The sequence below is a fragment of the Dermacentor silvarum genome, chromosome 2, assembly GCF_013339745.2.
Source record: "Dermacentor silvarum isolate Dsil-2018 chromosome 2, BIME_Dsil_1.4, whole genome shotgun sequence".
Taxonomy (NCBI): domain Eukaryota; kingdom Metazoa; phylum Arthropoda; class Arachnida; order Ixodida; family Ixodidae; genus Dermacentor; species Dermacentor silvarum.
Window position 1 is genome coordinate 197,331,288 of NC_051155.1, and position 19,987 is coordinate 197,351,274.

At 46.0% G+C, this 19,987-nt stretch overlaps 1 protein-coding gene across 3 annotated transcripts in view; it reads left to right on the forward strand.

The window, feature by feature from the left end:
• The window catches only part of LOC119442412 (ecdysone receptor), a 149,722-nt gene extending 130,233 nt beyond the window's left edge, over window positions 1–19,489 (forward strand). For all 3 annotated transcript variants that reach the window (XM_037707281.2, XM_049662127.1, XM_037707282.2), the window contains 5 exons: window positions 5,649–5,972; window positions 7,886–8,211; window positions 9,574–9,729; window positions 10,522–10,744; window positions 11,967–19,489. In XM_037707281.2, coding sequence (XP_037563209.1) covers window positions 5,649–5,972; window positions 7,886–8,211; window positions 9,574–9,729; window positions 10,522–10,744; window positions 11,967–12,208 — 1,271 coding nt within the window. In that variant the 3' untranslated portion in view covers window positions 12,209–19,489. The remainder of the gene's footprint in view (window positions 1–5,648; window positions 5,973–7,885; window positions 8,212–9,573; window positions 9,730–10,521; window positions 10,745–11,966) is intronic.
• Window positions 19,490–19,987: the final 498 nt, after the last annotated feature.

The following is a 19,987-nucleotide window of genomic DNA, read 5'->3' on the forward strand; positions in this document are numbered from 1 at the left end:
TTGTTGGTTATCTCTATTTGTCAATGCTGCGAAGCGTGCAGGGGGCTACGACGCTTGCGCTGCATACAGGATCGGTCGGCGTTGCAAACCACATTCAAGAGGTTCTTGCGAGGGCACGTATCGCACACTGGTATCAAGATCGGCGCACCAAGTCATCACCTTCGATTACGCAGTCTCCGGCATCGACCCAATTCTCTAAGCCGTCCACGCAAAGTGGGGGGCGAGAGCCAAAGAAAGCTTCGCCTCAAAAACTGCATCGCTCCTTCCATTTCTGGTATACCGGTCTAAAGTTTAATACCTTTCACACTGGGACTTCAGTGGGAGATCTCTTTACCTGCCCGCATGGAGTGACATACAATGTATACGTGCCCGGGGTTATCATTTTGTCGCAGCGTGTCCGCTTTCTTGGCTACATTTATGAATTTAGTGGCTGCTTTCTGGCGACGGCACCTGGTGACTGTGGCGTCGACCGCGAGGCGAGGATGGAGTACGGCCAATGCGAGCTCGCATCGGCGCGGTTAGTCAGTGGGGGCCGTCCTCGCCGGCCGCCTTTCGAGAGACTGCCGCGCGCAGCTTGGCGCACTGTCGGGAGATTTCGCACGCGCGCATGTGATCGCCGCGTGCGGCTTGGAATCGTACGGTTTCCTAGTGTAACATGCAGGAATGCCGACGAACTTTGTTGACAGCGCTGTGTCCTGAATTATTCACGACTGCTGCAGCGATAACTTGAAGGGCGCGACCCCCGCTCGTAAATGGTCTCGGTGCGACGGGCCTTTTTCTCTGCTGCCCGTGCACACACCCAGCTACCGTCTGTGAAAGGCTGCGTCACATCGCAGCATATCGGGTGACAAGTACTAAGATATCGAAAAACGAAAAGGTATAATAAAGCTGACTAAAATACTTTATTCTATTCGTATTAGATTGAACAGAGACCAAAGGGCAAAAAGAATGACCAAAGTACAGCGTCAGCAATATGAAAGGGAACAGCTAACTATTTTTAAACGACGATAACTCGTGATGTGTGGGTTCAAGTGTAGGAACTTGATGCATAACAATTAGTTTTCCTGTCGAACATTTAGTCTCATTGAAAATTTTCATGAAGGGCATGCGTGTTTAGCCACCTACGGGCGTCTGAAAAAAAAAAAAAAAGCAGATCCTACGAGTTGGAATTGATAAACAGCGAACCTTTGTGTGAGTGCATAAACAGTCGAAATATAAGTTCTTGTTTATTGAATGTACGCACAAAGTGACACGGAAGCTTTATTCAGGGATTGTAGAGAGGCTAATGCAATGCCGCCGCGGATGGGCGAAGGCGAGCTTCCTGATTTTTTTTTCTTTTTTTTAAGGGAAGCTTTTCTTTGCGCACTTCGCCGGGTTTTGTGACCGTGGGAGCTGCGGCCTGGTTGTTCCTTTGCAGAATAGGCCAGCCAATCACAGCGGAGGATGCGCCTCGCGCGCGCCGCTGGGTTCCTTGCAGCACCACCAGATGGCGATCGCATCCGCGTTCAGTAATGATGCTGGGAATTCTTTATGTGTGTGTGCGTTTTTTAAGATAGGTAGGGCATTAGGCGAAATAAAAACAAGAGCTTGGTGGCGCAACCCAACGCCCGTATCAAAGGGGACGCTCATAGCCTCCATCCATCCATCCGCGGCAGCGACGGCGCCGTCCGTGCGGGAAAAGAACACAGAAAGCTCGCCTTCGCGGGCTGCACGGTAATGAGGATGTAAATGCTTCTTGAGGATAGAATGTATTCGAATTGTGCTACGTACGTATGCACATGCAGCATCTGAAACCATGATGCGTTCAAGGCGTCCTTCATAGTCGCTAGTAGTCAGGGGCTCCGCTTAACAAAAGGCTCGGTATAATTCGTGTGCGCCTGTGCTTGTGTGTGTGTGTGTGCGTGCGTTCGTGTATTAGTGTTTCGACTTTATATGCACTGACATAAAGCTTCGCTGTATATAAATTCCAACTCGTTGGATCTGCTGCATATTTTTCGTTCGCCCGCACGACCGGCACCGCGGATGCGCGGAGGCGAGCGCCATCTGGTGGTGGTGCAACAAACCCAGTGGCGCGCGCTTCGCGCGTACCTCGCTGTGATTGGTTGGCATATTCTGCAAGTGAACAGCCAGGCCGCAGCACCAACGGTCACGAAACCCGGCGAGGTTCGCTAAGGTTCGCTTTCGAAAAACAAACGTAGTGGTTTCTTGCGTATGTCACGCAGTCGGTGGAGCGTTTGTAAAATACCCAACGTGATATCTTTGTTATTAAAAATAAAACGCAAGCCGATCGCAGTAGTGTTCACGACTGCATCTTGGCGGCACCCAGCCGCCGGGGCAAAATGTAAAGGCCACCCCACCGCTGTTGCTCGAGCGGCCATGTTTCTCGTTTTGCCGCTGCGCTAGCTGGTATTCATTTGCAGGGCGTTGGGATCCAGTCTTGTAGCAATCGAATGGCTGACCACCCGAGCTACACAGTAGAAGGCACTGTGACGTCGTCTAAGATGGCCGACACTGGCATGGAAATATGTCCTTTAGAAAAAGATATATATATATATATATATATATATATATATATATATATATATATATATATATATATATATATACGTCGTTGAACGTCGTCCAGCGTCTCGTTTGAAATGGATTCGTTCTTCTGGCCTTCAAGCGCTACGTCGCTCTTCAACGCGCGCAGGGATTCTCTTCTCTGTAGGATGTGAATTGTCTGGAGAAGAGAGCGGCGGCCTTTACAGTTTTGCAACAGAGCGTGCCCGATTCTTACGCGTGTGGGCGTTTTGAGAACTTTCGCTCTTCACGAGGTATCCGTCTGCCGCCCCTTGGCGGCAGATTGGGCCCCCATTGCGTCATACCCGGTCCTGACGCGAGCCATGCCCACGAGTTTCGCGCGCGTGGGCGGCCGCTGCTTCTTGGCTCGTCCGTTGTTCCTCGATGGTGAGGTTTTGCCTCGCACGAAACCTGTCGCTGGACCAGTACTTGCTGCGGCGCCGTGGGCTTCACAGTCACGCGCGCACCGAAGGTCAAGTGCATACGCATGCTCCCGCGTGAATTGCCGGTTACCTATACGGTATACCTCTCTGGTCGTTACTAAAGCTCCACGTTACCGCTCTCTGAAGCTGTAGGTTGTCACCTTGTGTTTTATTCGGACAAGTGGTGCGCCTGTAATCGTTCTATTATGGTGGCTTCTATAGTTCTGCGTAGTTTAGGGGTTTGACTTAGCGGGTCCACAGATGGCAGACAATGTCGGGCACCAGCGGCTAATATCCCTAAGCCGAGTTCGGGTTCTGAGCATTCGCTGCGCCGTCGGCGCTATTTCTTGGGTGCTGTATAAACGTACGCAAGGAGGAAAACGCGCACTCTATGAAAGCGCTCCTCTACCCTCGTTGTACGTGGGTGCATCGTCTTCCGATTCCCTTTTGGTCGCCGTTACGATGGTGGCAATCGCTTATGCGGCTCGAGTGTTACAGCGTACGTCGGCGGAGCGGAAAGATTCCGTGCGGAGTACGGCGACGCCACATGCGCCACATCGCCGGTTCTCGTTACCCGTGCAGCGTGCCAAATGCGGTGTAACAGAGATACTTCCTGGTTAGGTGCGTTGGGTCGCGTTTAGGTCGGTATAGACGGGCGTGGGTAAACGAACGCATGAACGCGAAAGTGGCTTTTGCTGCGAACCTGCGGGCCGTACATGGGGTCGCGCCGAGGCCACGTTCCGGTCGTGCAGCTGCGAAAGGCGCAGCAGCAGAGCAGCAGCAGCCGCGGCACAGTGGCCCAGTATGTGCCGTGTGCAGCGGACTGATGGCGGACGTTATTGCACTGTATATACGGTGGAGGGTGGCCACCTGCGCGGGCTGTAACGGCGCATGTCGGCACCGATGACATAAAGCCGTGTACATGTTGCCCGCGGTTGCTAAAGCCCTTTAGCTAACGTAGGTTGCAACCCAAGCTTTCTCTCTCCCCCCCCCCCCCCCTTTTTTTTTTTTTCGCATACCTGTCGCGATCAGATCGAGACGAGCCTGCGCTGTTCGGTGACGAGGCTCGTCCCACCAGCGCTCGTCTACGTCGTCAAGTTGCGATGTGACTTTCGGTGTCGGCTTCGACTTGTGACGAGCCGTGTTTAGGTCATCGCATACCGCCGCCATACTTGACGACGGCACGAGTGGCGCCATAAGTGGCCATTGGTGCGACGTAACGGTTCCTTCGTTGTCACGTGGTCTGCGAATCCGATGCGACACTTCTCGAGCCGCTGTAAGCTCTAAAGGCAACGTTGCGCCTCGAAATGATCGAAGTAGAAGTGAAACTAAAGTTTTGCTTTATGGATGCATGTAAAGAAAAATTCAATTCTAGAGTCACTATTCGAAATTGTAGAGTATTCTTTTCTGTCCAAATTTAAGGAATAACAACGGTTATTGGAGCCTCGAGAGAAAAAGATCAATGCAATTGGTGACTGTTTTGAACGATTCTGCTGTATGAGAGCCGCAGTTACGCAGAGGCACCAGTTTCGGAATGAGAATGGGGCAGATAACTTATGAGTAATTTCCAATCTCACCATGTTTGCATCCCTTTAAAACAGTGTGCAGTGGTGTATTAGGCTAACCTTCAACAAAAACAGTACTCTACATGGATCTGGTGAGGTGCTGTTCCTTTGTTCCAGTACAGCAATGCACTGGTGCACCAAATAACTAAGAGCAGTTGTTTGTTTACAAACTCCTCAGTTGACCGGATGTCTAGTTGTCAGAGAAATTAGATGCATGTATCAAGTCATGCAAATAAACCTGTTTTTACGAAATGGATTTAACATAAATTTTATATTTCAATTTGGTTAGAAATGAGAATATATTTGCTATTTGGTTCGATAGTATCTGAAGGGCGGTTTCTCAAATGTTAAATTCAATTAGGAAATTTCGCCATTCAAGTACTTCTTATTTAAACACAACACTTTGTCAAAGTTCGCACACTATATACATACCCACGTAATGGAACAGAATAGACATAAAATTGGGCGTGAAAGTTGGCTGACTTTGACTGACGTTTTTTTTTTTTTTTTCATGCCGTGACATTGATGAGTGACACAATGCGATGCTGAACCATGTGCAATTATGTTAGTGCTAGCGATTTGACAAGCGTAGTCTGTGACAATCCCTTACATTATAGGCTGACGTTTCTATTTCTGTCTGAGAGTCTGTAGCACTTTATCAGAGATATCTGTATAAACTCTGCTGAGACACTTGCAAACTGATATTGTTTAAATTCCTTGCCATCTAGCCACGTTGCTGTGCTGCATAGCTACAGGCTGAGTGCATGTCTTGCTTCCCTTATTACCATTTCACTATGCTATTTCAAATAGCACATGCTATTTGTTCTTTGTGGATCTTTTGCAGAAATGCGTTCCAGTACCAGCAGTCATGTTTCCTAGAACTTTAACAATGTTAATATCAAATATGAGAAGTTCATCGCGTAAATGTTTCTTAATTTGGACCAATTACATATGCAACACCGTGTGGAAGGTTTGCATAACCATTACTGAAAGTGACTGTGATGGTGCTTGAAAGTAATCTTGACCTCAGTCCTATCGCCCATGATTTGTGATGTTAGAGCTTATTGGTTTTTTTTTTTACTGTTCCTTGTCTGTGCAGGCAAAGAAGAGATGAGCCCTAGCAGCGGGGGCGGTGGCATGAATGGCTACTTTGTGGACAGCTTTGGGGACCCAAAGAAGAAGAAGGGTCCCGCACCAAGGCAGCAGGAGGAACTCTGCTTGGTCTGTGGTGACAGGGCGTCAGGCTACCATTACAATGCGCTCACATGCGAGGGCTGCAAGGGCTTCTTCAGGCGTAGCATCACAAAGAATGCGGTCTACCAGTGCAAGTACGGCAATAACTGTGACATCGACATGTACATGCGGCGCAAGTGCCAGGAGTGCCGTCTCAAGAAGTGCCTCAGTGTTGGAATGCGACCAGAATGTGAGTGCTTGGAAGCCCACGACCTCCTTGCCCGATTGCCTAAACCTTTAATCTTGGGAGTTAAACCAGATGCATAAACCTAGGCTGTGAATACGTCAAGAGTTGCTTAAATAGATTTATTTAGAGAGTGTCCTGTGCAGTAGCCATTGGAATTAAATGCGCAAGTCTCTCATGTTTTTTATTTTTGGCATGTCATAAGTCCAAGGAGTTTACACACGTGCGTGTGCACATAATGCATGCGTGCATGCAAACACACAATATGTGCACCTTGGTGTTCTGGTTCATGCAATGACTAAATACTTTTTTACTGGTCACAAAAATTCTCTGTCACACTATGGGAGAGCTTCATATGCTGCTAACAGTGACAGTACGGCAGTGCCACCAGTTCTGAGGGGGCACTCATGAAGCGTCGCAGCAGCTGGCTGGTGTTTTCAAAGGGGCCCGAAGGTGCTGGCCGCTCATATTTTGCACATCATCTCAGCTAGTGTGATGCGACGCTGCTCATATGTGCAAATCTGGATGTTTGCCAATATTTCAGTCATTATTTTATGTCAGCGAACAACCAGCTGTGGCTGTACGTGCCAGTATAAACAAATGCACCGCTTGGATAAAGCGCTATTTATACATGTAAAGTCATGCTCTAACAATGGTCCTTGCCATGAATATGCAAAATGCCTTGCAAAATGAGCAAAACAAAAAAGCGAGCAGCACGTGTAGAAATCAGCGACATAAATTCGCAGCGGCAATATTGGCGCGGGGGCTGTTGTGTTGCTGAAGTCTTACAAAGAAATTATCTGACTTGCCTGCCGACAACTCCACTCTCACCGACACGGCCCTCATCACAGCGCAGCCTCGCCTGAAGTTTCGGGACTAGTAGAAAATTATTAAAGGATTCATATTAAAGGACTCTGATCATAGTCAACATGGTTGCATTTCTAAGCTTTCAGTGGCCATGTTCTTTTTTTTTTTTTTATACTGCTTCAGGTTTGAAACTTAATCCCTTTTTCAATGAAAACATACAAATACTGAGCACATGTGGCCGCTCTCGTATCTGGCCATTTCTTTAGCTTCTCTGCTGAACTTTGCAGTTTCTCTTCGATGTTGGCCATTGTTTTGCTACAGCAAGCATTGTTAATACGCAATGTTGGGGACTCTTTGGGACTTTGTAGTGAAGGGACTTGGGAGTCTTCTTTGTAATACAACATCCAAGAATACAACCTTGCATGTGAACAATACTGGCATTGTCAAACTTTGTGTGAAGTAATCTCCTTTTTGTGCATATTTCAAAAGGATGTTCACATTGAATTTTGCCCTCTGTTCACCATGCATACCAGTTCTCAAGGAGCACATACTTTTGCTTCTTACCTTTAGTTTTCACATTGTCATGCTGCTCTGTTTATGTTACCAACTCATCAGCTAGGCTAAGCATACGCCAACTAGCCTGATTTCTTTGCACATGTTAGTCTTGTACTGCCTCGTGCTCCCAGACAGCAAGTAATAAAAATGATAAGCTGAGCTAGTATTTAGTGATTCATAGTCTGACTACAATGCACCATGACAAAGCAGCAGTAGTATAAGGCTGGATTTTCAGTCGGCTTCCATCTTGATGGTACAGAGGTGTAACAATGTAACCACAGGCAGTTGTGAGGAAGAAAAAAAAAACATCACAGGTCATGTGAATCACTTGCAGCTAAAGCTTTCTTTTAGATGCAGTGAATAATAGTTATTTTTTTTTTTTTGTATCTGTGAGTGAAGCCCTTGCCCTGTTCTTTTTTTTTTTTGCGATATCCCGTACCCTTCTTGCATGTCTATATCATCATGATGGAAATAGAAGGAGTAGACATTAAACGGTGCAGTTTTGTGACCGCTTACGTAACATAAGGAGCGTGCATTCATGCTGTTTTGGTTCACAGGTGTGGTGCCGGAATACCAGTGTGCCATCAAGCGAGAGTCCAAGAAGCACCAGAAGGACCGGCCCAACAGCACAACACGAGAGAGCCCCTCTGGGCTAATGGCACCATCGTCCGTGGGCGGTGGTGTGAGCCCCAGCAGCCAGCCGTTGGGTGGTGGAGGCAGCTCCCTGGGCAGCAATAGCAACCATGAGGAAGACAAGAAACCTCTGGTGCTGAGCCCAGGTGTCAAGCCTCTTACTTCATCTCAGGAGGACCTCATCAACAAGCTAGTCTACTACCAGCAGGAGTTTGAGTCGCCTTCTGAAGAGGACATGAAGAAGACCACGGTCAGTGGTTTGGACAACAATTGGCAAAATACACAGTTATAGTATAGTGTACACAAAAACCTTGTGGGTGCGGCCCGCCTCGACTTGAAATAGTCGAGCCTCAGGACTTTTGTAAATAAAAAGTTTTCACACACACAAAAACTTTGCTTATGAAATAAAATAGTGGGTCCAAAATGTGCATGCGCAGAATGCTATGAAGAAGAGCTTTGTGGATTACGTATGTATGTTAACTTTAGGACTTAGCATTGCAGGCTTTGCGTGGTTAGTGTGGCTAGCGTAACAACATGCTGGCGCTGAGGCCTCCCGGTATGATTTCAATTTCTTGCTCTTTGTCGCGGGAGCAAAACATAAATGGTGAAATTATCTTCTGCTTAGTCTTTTCTCTATTGAGGATTAAGTGTAGGTCGGTAATGTTTTGTCGTCATTATTGAGGTCAGCCGTCTGTTCTGACGTTGCCAGGCCTAACAAAATACTCCGCTGTTGCCACAAAAGCGCTTTGATTTCTAAATACCAAATGGTACCACCACATTTGGCCCGTGTGATCCGTTCACCTTGCGGAACGCTGTGCTAAAAGTCTCGTCTAGCACGTGTGTAAAGCGTGACCGTAGCTATTTTGCGTGCGTCTACGTACTAAACAGCCGAAATGCTATACTAAAACTGTCTAATGTGTAAAAGCTGGCAAAGCATTTAGAATAATTGCTTTCTTGGGTAAAAAAGAATCCTGGGAAGAACTGCCTTTTCTCTTCCCGATACACTTACACAAGTTGCAAGGGCTAGCAGAAAAATGTTTGTCAAGGCCAGCAAGCCAGTCTAACATTTGCAGCAGCTTGAGTTGCCTTCTGAATACGGCTACAGTCAGTAACAAACAGCTGTGCAATCGGCAGCAAATTGGCCATTCTGTCCTTTGCTGTGGACTTCGCATTTGACACAGCTTTATGGTTTATGACAAACCTGTCACTCCTCTGAGTGGCATGTTGAATGCACAATAGTCCTAGCTTTTGGCGACAAGATCATGATGTGGTGCGTGACCACCACATTAGTTTTCAATAATGTACCCAGTGTACCTGCTTAATTGCCTGAAGCTGGCATCCATTTTTTTTAAATAGTTATTTGTTAGTTTAGGTTTCGTCAGTACTTCTTTAAGCATAATTGATCTTTTGTCATTTTCATGGCACACGTAAGTTTGAATAGCAGTTATATCTGTATGTGCATTTCGATAAAATATTCAGCACTGCTGTCGGCCACTGCTGCATAAATTTGTATACATTGTTATCTTTTTGTAAATATCAGGCATGCGGTCATTCGAATGATGCTTTGTTCTGTTCTGTTGATGTTCATGCACAACGTTCTGGGTACATGCAGCCCTTCCCACTGGGAGACAGCGAGGAAGATAACCAGCGGCGATTCCAACACATCACCGAGATCACCATCCTCACAGTGCAGCTCATCGTGGAGTTCTCCAAGCGAGTCCCTGGCTTTGACACATTGGCACGAGAAGATCAGATTACTTTGCTGAAGGTGGGCACATTTCCTTAAAAATATTTCAACATTTCACTACGAGTCACATTTTGAGTATATTTAGAAGACACATAACATCTGCTTTCCTGGTCAGATTAGGGCTGTCCTTGATAGTTGAGTCAGAATTGTCTATCCGTTTGAAGCCCTTTGATGCAATTGAAAAGTGCTCTTCTTTCCTACTGTCTGAAAACGTATCTATGATAAGTTGGTAACATATTTTGGAGCCATCTGTACAAACGTATAAAAAATAGTGTGTTTTTGGTATACTGCAAATTACCAAGACAAATTCTTGTTGTAACAAAGTAAAAAGTGCCCAATAAAGTCTTGTAGACTCTTCAATCTGGAGGATGTCATAAATTAACCATTCTGGTCAGCCGTGAGTTTTTGGGAGGAGGTGAGTCGAGCAATGAGAATGCTGTACCAGTTGTGCTAAGCAGTGCCAAGTCCATGTGGGCCTTTTCATGTGTTAATTGGGCAGCTTCTTGTTGAAAATATGTCAACACAACACACATAGCTCCAGAACAAAATAGGAGCTGTAAAACTGTAGGTAGCTGCCCAGAAGTGTCCTTTTGCATCCTGTGATATCTGCTTTTAAGTGTTTAGCTGTTCCCTCTGTTATCAATTTCATATGCACAGAATGTAGATTGCAACAGAAGCACATGTATGAATGGATGACTTGCTACAGTGCATCAACAGAGTGGTTGGTCTCAGTGATAAAACATATTTTGACAATGCTATTAAAGCAGTATGACATACACTTCAATTGCACATTGACCTTGCCTTTGCTTGCAGGCTTGCTCCAGCGAGGTGATGATGCTGAGAGGTGCTCGGAAGTATGATGTGAAGACGGATTCTATCGTGTTTGCCAACAACCAGCCGTACACAAGGGACAACTACCGCAGTGCCAGTGTGGGTGATTCAGCGGATGCCTTGTTTCGTTTCTGCCGCAAGATGTGTCAGCTGCGAGTGGACAATGCTGAATATGCACTCCTCACGGCCATTGTTATTTTCTCTGGTAAGTAGCAGTACCTCCTTGTAGTTCGCTGCTGCGATGTGAACTAAACGTGAAGGGAGAGCATGGGAAATGAACTACAGAAATGCAGGGAGGATAAGTGTAAATGGTTTCATTTGCCCCCCTCCGCACAGATATGAAGGTATGAAGAAATGAGGAAAAAAGCATCAATTGCGGTAGCTAATTATTAGACAGCTATACGAAGTAAGAACAGTAGTCTTACGCTGTATAAAGTTGTAAACATTCACTTACTAAATTAACAAGAATGGTGTCACGTACGCAAAGGCAAACATGAACACATCTCACTCTATGACTGCGGACACTCGCTGTCAAAACACTGGCGTGAGGAAAAGCTGCAGCAGCAGTGACCGAATTGCCCTTCATGCTGCTTCTCGTTGCAATGCAAACTAAGCGGCGAGAACACAGCGCACACGAAGCCATCAGCCCTTGGCATGCCTACACTCTGTGCCCACTACAGATTGCTTTTAAAATAGGGCCCGCTTAGCCGTGCAATACTTTTGGAAGAACCCTGAATGTAGTGGGTTCGCAGTACTGCATTAGATTCTAGGAATTGGATGATGGCTCAGTCCATTTCCATTCCAAACCACTGTTGTCTGCCCCTGCTCGCTGAAGTAGTGCTGTCAATTCCGGGATTACTCAGCCACGGTGAATAAGAAGAGAACAAAATCGAACATACGTATTCATAGTATTATACTGAGCTAAGTTTGCTGAGGATACAGTAAAGCCTTGTTATAATGAAGTTGAAGGAGGAGGCAGAATAATTTAATTATATACATTATTGCATGTATTGCAATATCAATCTCTATGGGGACTTCAAGGGGAATTTCACTTCCTTCATTTTATCCATTATTTCATTATAACGATTTGACTTTAATTACAAGCCTAATCACTAATCTTGATTTGTTATCATTTTGTTCTGCATTCCATTGTGTCTCCATTACCCGAATCATTACATATGTTCACTATTGTGTAATTACCACAGTTTTTTGTGAAATATTGCACACTGTTATTCTTTATACTGTGGCTTTGTGGACGTTCCTTTGTATTTCTATGTTAACGACGATATGTTGTAGGTACTGCCTCATCACGTTTACTAAGACCTAGTCAAGCTGATTATACCAGCTTTCTGTCCTGGCATCCATTTCCACGCTGTACTTTTGAATAAATAGTGATTTGATTGATTGATTGATTGATTTCGCTGCAGAGCGGCCAGCACTGGTGGACCCGTGCAAGGTGGAGCGCATTCAGGAGTACTACATTGAGACGCTGCGCATGTACTCGGAGAACCACCGGCCCCCGGGCAAGAACTACTTTGCCCGGCTGCTTTCCATCTTGACAGAGCTGCGCACCTTGGGCAACATGAACGCCGAGATGTGCTTCTCGCTCAAGGTGCAGAACAAGAAGCTGCCACCGTTCCTGGCTGAGATTTGGGACATCCAAGAGTAGTAGTGGGGGAGTGTGTTGGGCTCTGCTGTGGACTGCCTGCAAGTGGCCCATCTTCTGGCACTGCCACAATGTATAGGCGTCGTACGTCTCATTGCCAACGCTATTGGGAAAAGGCTTTGGCCAACATCTTGCTTTCCACGCTGTCAGCCATGCACCTTTTGTGTGTCAGGTGTGAGCCACCAGCCCTTGCAGGCCACCTTTAGTCATGTTTTGAAAGAACTAGAGGTGTGCTAATACTCGAATAACACCGAATCGAATTGAATAGTGAATGTTTGAATAATTCAATTCGTGAACGAAGTATCTACTATTCGATATATTCGGTGTAGAGATGCCGCACAGTGTCACATGTCACGAGCGTCGCAGAGCCCTTCATGCTCGATGCACAAGTGAGTGTGTCACTTCGTTTTCGGCACAAAAGGAGTGCTGAGTGCGCCACGGACGTGTCGTCCCGGTTGACGAGGTAGCGGACTTTGTCACTATGAGAGCTCCATACATCCCATGCCCAAATGCCATAATTCGCAGAACGGTGCCACATTTCGTAAAATGCGAAAGCATGTGCGAAGATTGGGCCGATCAGCTGCCAAATAGGCACGTAGATTGCGTTGGATACAAACCGTGATATACTAGACCTGAGCTGTAATCAGTTCTGGCATATTAATTTGGTGTTCCCTTTAAAAGAGCACAATCGTAGTGTATATGTTGATTTCTATGTACCTAAATTACTGATAGCTTGCTACATTCTTGTTATGCAATGCTAGAAGACTCCTAAGCATGTGCAGCACTGTTTTTTTGCCCAAAATTTGTAGCATTAAATTTTCGGAAAAATTTCTCATATTTGATATTCTATTCAATATTCAGATTTTTTTTCTATGATTCTATTTGAAATCTACTATTTGGTATTCGCACACCACTAGAATGAACGCATTGAGGGAAGAAACTCTGTGAGGAAAAGCCCCTCTTCATTTTATCACCAATTGTGTGTGTGTGTGTCTGTGTATGTGCGCACACTTATTAGAAAGCTACCTCACACTGTTACAAAAACAAAACAAAAGAAAAAAAAGACATTTGGTTGTTATGTTTTCTGTTAATGCTAAGCTCTTTTCTGCTGATGCAGAGTGATCTCTTTGCTTTTCATGCAACAAAGCATTAACTGTAGCACACTGATGATTAATATTTTGCAAGTTCTTAAGGAGAATAGTTGCCTTTTATTCCACTTTGCTCATTTTATTTTGTCACTGGTGACTATGTCGTTATTGAGGCCATGAGTGAATACTTACAGACAGTAATTTTAAGACAGTAATTGAGTTGTCATAAATGATGCCCGACAGTGACATAGTTGATCTTTTATTTCGTTTTATATTTTACACCCCTTTGATTGCTCCTGCTAGAGCTAAGTGTACTGAGGTTCTAGTGCTAATTAAGGAACATCTAATGTTCAGATTATACTATCCCCCACCACGGTTTTCACTGCTGAATGTGAACAGCTTCATAAAAGCCGTGCTGGCAAATCACTTATGTAAAAATGCACAAGAGGGATAGCATGGCTGACAGTGTGGACAGCATGATGTCTGGTCTGTGTGCTTGACTGACTACAGGGGGTATATTGGGGCGGCTGAGGCTTCTGCCCAGACTTGGCGTACTACAAAGGCATCGTGCAAATTGCAGAGCCTGATTGTAGTTGTAAGCTGGGAATGCGATCCTGTGGTCTGACCAGCAGCTCTTTCCTTTTATTATCTTTTTTTTTTTTTTAATCCTCCAGGCTTCGCTGTTTAGTGTACGTTTTTGTTGCAGTGACTAACAGCTCCAGAAGGGCATTCTTGAGTGTTGCGGGGAGGAGCGCTGACGAAGGAAACGGCAAACGATAATGATTGAGGCTTGCAGCGGTCCCTCTCGCGCCATTTCTGGCAGGTTTAGCCACATGTGATGAAAGCAATTGTTTGAAAGCTGGAGTACATGTAATGGTCCACGGCGTGGCGAAAAGGGGACTGTTGCAGAGGGCATGCATGATGTGCACTGCCACCCCCCTTTGTGCTTGCCTCTCTGGCTGCATGGTTGCGTTTGATAGCGTGTAGTACCACCACTACCTACTGTTGAACCCACAGTCAAGTGCCTTAACATAGTTTGAGAAAGGTTTGTCCTGCTCCTCTTGGGTTAGTGTGTAAATCTGTAACCTGCGCAGCCAGTGACTGTGCGAGAGGGCTGCTGCCAGTGTCATGCCGTCTGTCGGCAAAGCGTGGTTTGCTGCTTTCCTTCCTCGCCCCTTTCCGCCTCTGGGCAGACGATAGTGGCAGCGCCACGATGGCCAGGGCAGCTGTGGTCGCTTGCAGTGGCAGGGATGCCTCCCTCTCTCTGCAGTTGCATGCGAGAGGTGGCTGTGAGTGAGATAAACGCACAAACTTTGACAATTGTACAAATATCTTCCCCTTCCATATGGCAAGGGCATTGTTCTTTTTTTTTATTGCCTGGTTTGCTTTTTTTTAAGGGTGTTTTTTGTTTCTCTGTGTTACGACGTTGGGTGCATGTACATAGCGACGTGTAACGCTAGGCACGATCGACAGAAATGGGGGATGATGGCATCTTGTAGTGCTCGCTTGGTACCGGTGATGTGAAAGGGGGTGTGGAGCACCCCAAGAACAGAAGGAAAAGATGCCAGCAGCGAGGGAAGGACTGAGCAGCCCACCACCAGACCGCCTCACTTTTTTTTTATTTTCTTCTTTTTGAATTCAGAGCGGTTTACGATCTCAGTGTTTCACAAAACCACCTGGCAGGTAGCAGCAAAGCAAAGAAAAATGGACATAAAAAAAAGAGGACTGCAAATGCATTAACCATGACTGCTTCAACTTGGGACGTTGCCGGCAACGAAACCAGTGGACCTACAGCAAAACATCGAGCGTCAACCATGTGTGTACATCTGTGCTTGTCTGTGCTTGTAGTGTGTGGTTGTTGGACGTGCACAGACTATTATGTGGAATACCCAGAAGGACTTGTGGCAGTGGGTTGTCCTGGCCCCGCGCCTTCACTTCCGAATCTCAGTGGACGTAAGAGAAGCCAATATATCAAGCAAGAGAAAACACCTGGGAGCATAGAAAAAAAAATACTGGCGAAGAATCAGTGGCACGAGTGAGACACACAACATATTTGCAGGCGGTGCTGCTTGATTCCTTCTTTTTTTTTTTTTCAATTATTGTTTGAGTGCCTTTTGTTGTTTCTTGCTGTCATGATCAGATGAGACTAACCAGGTGCAGTGTGAAGGCATGTTTATTTCGGACATGTTTAATAGTGCTTGATTACTTGAACTTTCTTTTACTTTCCTTTTCCTTCTGTTGTTCATCTTTCCAACTAGGCGTGGAGCAAATTGCATTTCTCTCATTGTGTGTCGCTGCCTAGGCACTTGTGTGTTCGGACAAGTGCCACTTCTGCCAAGGCATGAGATGTGGGGCAACAGAACAGCCCGCTCTCTGCATTGGCCACGCATGGGCGACCCTGGGGTCACGTGCACATTATGCACACTACGCACACTGCTTGCTGTCCAGCTGGGCAACGCATGGCTATTTCTGTCACGTGGTTGGGGAAGCAAGGGGAGCAGCAAATCCGAAATCATCCCATTGGATCACGCCAGCAAGCACACACCTTGGCTCGACACTTGCCTGCTATGCTTTAGCAGGGGCGAGCTGCTACATTTTTTCCTGTCTGCTACAGACCCGTGTACCTGACTGTCGTACGAGCATCACGATCTCTGCACTGATCATTGGAGCCGTTCTGCACTTTCTTTGTTGCTTCCCCATGCTTCCCCATTACAAGGCCGTTGGGATGTGTGCGTGGGTGTGTCAGCACGGTGGCCGTGCAGTTCGGGGTTTGGGCGTCATGTGTTGCCGTCTAGCAGGGTCCCGTTCTTTATGGGATATTTATTGCCGTCAAGTGGTACAGCGCTGAATGCTTTTGTTGCGGGCACACAGGGGTAGATACCAGAGTTGTGTTTTTAGGGCTCCCCTGGATAATGTGTGGAAGCGCCTTTCTAGAAACAAAAAAAAAAAAGGGAACTTGGTATCCATAAGTATATTGATGTACCATAGATGATATATGTTGCTAACCATGGATGCCTCATTTCATTAGTGAGCCAAGAATATATCTGCCATGGAGCATTGCTGGTTTCCAAGCACATATTTCCTTCCTCGCTGCAAGGTACCGCGCCTTGCTTCTTCCTTGTTCCTTGAGCATGCAAACCTTAGCTTTATCAATTATTTTTCTGGCATCATAGCGCTCTGTTGTACGAATGAGTTGGACAGTGTGTTCAGGGCTAAGAAAGATGTAAATACGGCCTGCCATTTTATGTCCCCTGTAGCTCTCGGAATGTAGAACACACAATGAGTGACTGGTGGATGCGGCAAATTTAGTGTGTGGACAGGCTGTTTTCCGTGACCTCACTGTAACCAATGTTACCTTGCAGAACTCATCTCGTCAAAGGCTAGCAGTGCCAACTTAAGTTGTTTTGCTTATGGAGCGTCATTCTAGCAGCATGAAAGATATCTGGAGAGAGCAAGACAAAAAGGCCGACTTTGTGGATGCATGACCAGGCGACGTTGCTAGGTTAGACTGTGGAACACTCTGTGGGTAAAGGGGCAGTGAAATTCTGTGCCTTGACCAAATATAGACGGCCTTTATTTTTCTGCTGAGACCTATGGTGCTAAGGCTGAGATGGAAATGTTGCAACCGTGGAATACGAACGGGTATCCTCAAGCTCAAGTAAAAAAAAAAAAATAAAGAATAGAAGGTATTATTCCTCGGTTGCCTGCTTTTTCCAAAGCAGGTATCCTCTCGCTACCAACCACGCTTGGGTTTCCGTCCAGTAATAGTAGCTCTTCTCCTCTCTTGTCTGCCATACAAAGCTGCCAGTATCTTTGCCACTGCCACATAATTAAAACATAACCATTCCCATTTCTGATCCCATTTGTCCTGTGCATCTTGATGGCATTGCACCAGTTGCTGACTCTCAGCCAGGTGAAAGCTCTGAAAGGTGGCAAGCCAGTGGCAGTGACGAGCTAAATATTTCCACCCTAGCAGCTCTCTGAATGTGGCAGTGACTCAAGGCACACTCTGCAGCGCTTGGGCTGTTGGCAGCTGTTAAACACGACTTATTTTTCTTGCACTATCACTGAAACGAAATGCATCCAAAAATGAAATCTTTGCATGCAGCTCATTATATAGTGATAGAAGAATGCTGCGCAAAAAACACAACACTACCACTATCGCAAACGCAGTCAAATGCCAAAGGCAAGCTTCAGCACAGGCAACTGTATCACATTGGTTACACATGGAAATTATGACATGTGGCCAAAAGTTGAGTAACAGTGACTAGGAAACACGCTACAATGACAGACGAATGGCAGTGTTCAACATGTAGTCTTACGAGCTGGTATTATTCATTACACTAGTGCAAAGGCATATGCGAGCACTCAGCCCATAATTGGTTATTTCCTTATTCATGTTAGCAGCCAATTGAAAGCTGACCTGCTGCAAAGGCTCAGTGGCTATGGAGTTCTGCTTCTGAGCTAGAAGTCTTGGGTCCAATTTCTGGTTGCAGCACCCACACTCTGATGCGGTCAGAATGCAAAAAATTCTTGTGCACTCGACCCTGGTGCACGTTTAAGAACTCCAGGCAGTCAAAATTAATTCACAGCCTTCCAGTATGGCACCATCTCATAGCCTAGATATTGCTTTGGAACATCAAACTACAGCAATCAATCATTTGGAGGCCATGCTGCAAAGACTTGATTGTGGCATTTGACTTGCACTTGGCATCAAAGGCAAAGAGTTCTACATCTGATGCTTAGGCCAAGTAAATATCAGCAGAAACATTTGGAGCACAAACTAAGTGACAACTGCAAGTGCCTGGATGAAAAATAGAGTGGTTGTCTATTTCAAACAACTATGACAAACCACGAGATTCGCTGATATTTTTGCCGAGACATATTTTCAAGATTACAGAGGCCCAGTGTGTCAGAACTGCTCACGAGAGTTGCAGTTTAAGATAGAGCTTGCATGCATGCTTGCTTCCTTCTGCTTCCGGCTAGACAATCGAGCTCCCGTGCAGTAAAGGATGCTTGGGAACCAGCAGCGCCCCTGGCAGGGCACCCCGTATTTCCCTGTTCCCCCCTTCGTCCCTGGTGTGCAAGTGACTCGTGGCTTTTGTAGCTTTTGTCAGCTGGGGCAGCGGCCACACTGCCTCACATTCCCCGTGTCATGGGGAGGTTGATTCTTGGGACAAGCTGGGCTCTTGTGATGTGTTTCCCGCATGGAGGGAGGTCACTCCCCCCCTCCATGCACCTTCATCCTTGGGATGCTGTCGACGTGCTGTTAGGACTCCCATGTCCCTATAGTTGTCTTGTGTCCTTGAGTGTTGCGGAGCTGTCTTTTGGTTCATGTTGGCCTCTTGAGTGATGCTGTGATTTCCTTGTTTGTTGTTTGTTTTACCTTTTCCTCCCCGGATTGCACGTGTTTCTCCTGACTGTCCTCTCGTATGTAGTTTTCCCGGTTGTGTTTACTGGGACGTACTGCCTGTTCCTCGTCTGTCAGCTTCTATGCGCCCTCTGGCACCTATCGAGTAGCGTGCGTCTGTTGACCCCTAATTTATTTCGCGCGGCTTACTCTTTTTTCTCTCTCTCTCTCTCTTGCCTCGAGACTGCCTTCCACCACCTCCCCTGCATATGCGAGTGTGTGATTTCACCCCCCCCCCCCGCCCCCCTTTCTCGGCAAAAGCCTCCCCGAAGAATTGCCGTCTGGGGCATAAAAAGGAGCTTTCAGCAGGTGAAGGCATGCAGTGAGAATGCTGTCTATGGGAACTGAATCTAGCTATCGGCTGGATGCAACTGATCGCCATGTCTATTCTTGGAGAAATTATTTTGTGAGGCCGCCAACCTTGGTAGCAGGAGGGGTCAAAAAATGTGGAAGCAACTGTCAGTTATTTTTCATAGACATGCTGGAGTGAACACACAGACGCTATAATCGGGGCGTAACTAACAATGCTTGTATATAGTCAACACTGTTTATACTTATGGAGGAGAGAGAGGGCTGAATAAGTTATGTTTGTTATGGACTTTGTGCAAATTTTTTTGTTTCTGGAGCTCCTTTCTTGCTGCGGAGCCAACGCGCACAAGGGGACACAAGTGGGTTGTTGTGCGCTCAGGTCTGCTACTGTTTTTTGTTGTACAGATTGTATCTTTTTTGCAATGTTCTATATTTTTAAAAATTAAAAATCCTTGGCTCGATTTATCATTACCAAAACTTTGTGTGTGTGTCATTTCTTACTTCAAGCATATAGCGCAGCATTCAGCTGGGCAGCTTGGATCAGAATAGTTTGCACGAAGGACACCAGACACAACACTCGATTTTGAAGCATTGAAACCCAGCAGTGCAAACCTGCTAGTTCCCAGAAAAAAGAGGGTTAATCTGGCAATGCAAGAATTGCTGCCCCCCCCCCCCCCCTCTTTTTTATGCATAGCTTTACTTATACTTCATTCATATGGATCAAGGAGAGATGTAATGCACTTTGAGTGCAGTTAAACTTACAGACAAAATAATTTTTGTGTGAATAATTTGTTTCTTAGTGCTTTGTCTCAAGTGGAAATCAAATTGAGTTTGAAAACGCCTGAAGGATTAGAACAAATGTCAAAAATTTTCCAAATTTATAGTCGGTTGGTAATACTGTAAATGTTGGCAACGATTGTCACCACCTTTTCCACAAACAATATATTAATCAACTATTAATGATGATAACATGTG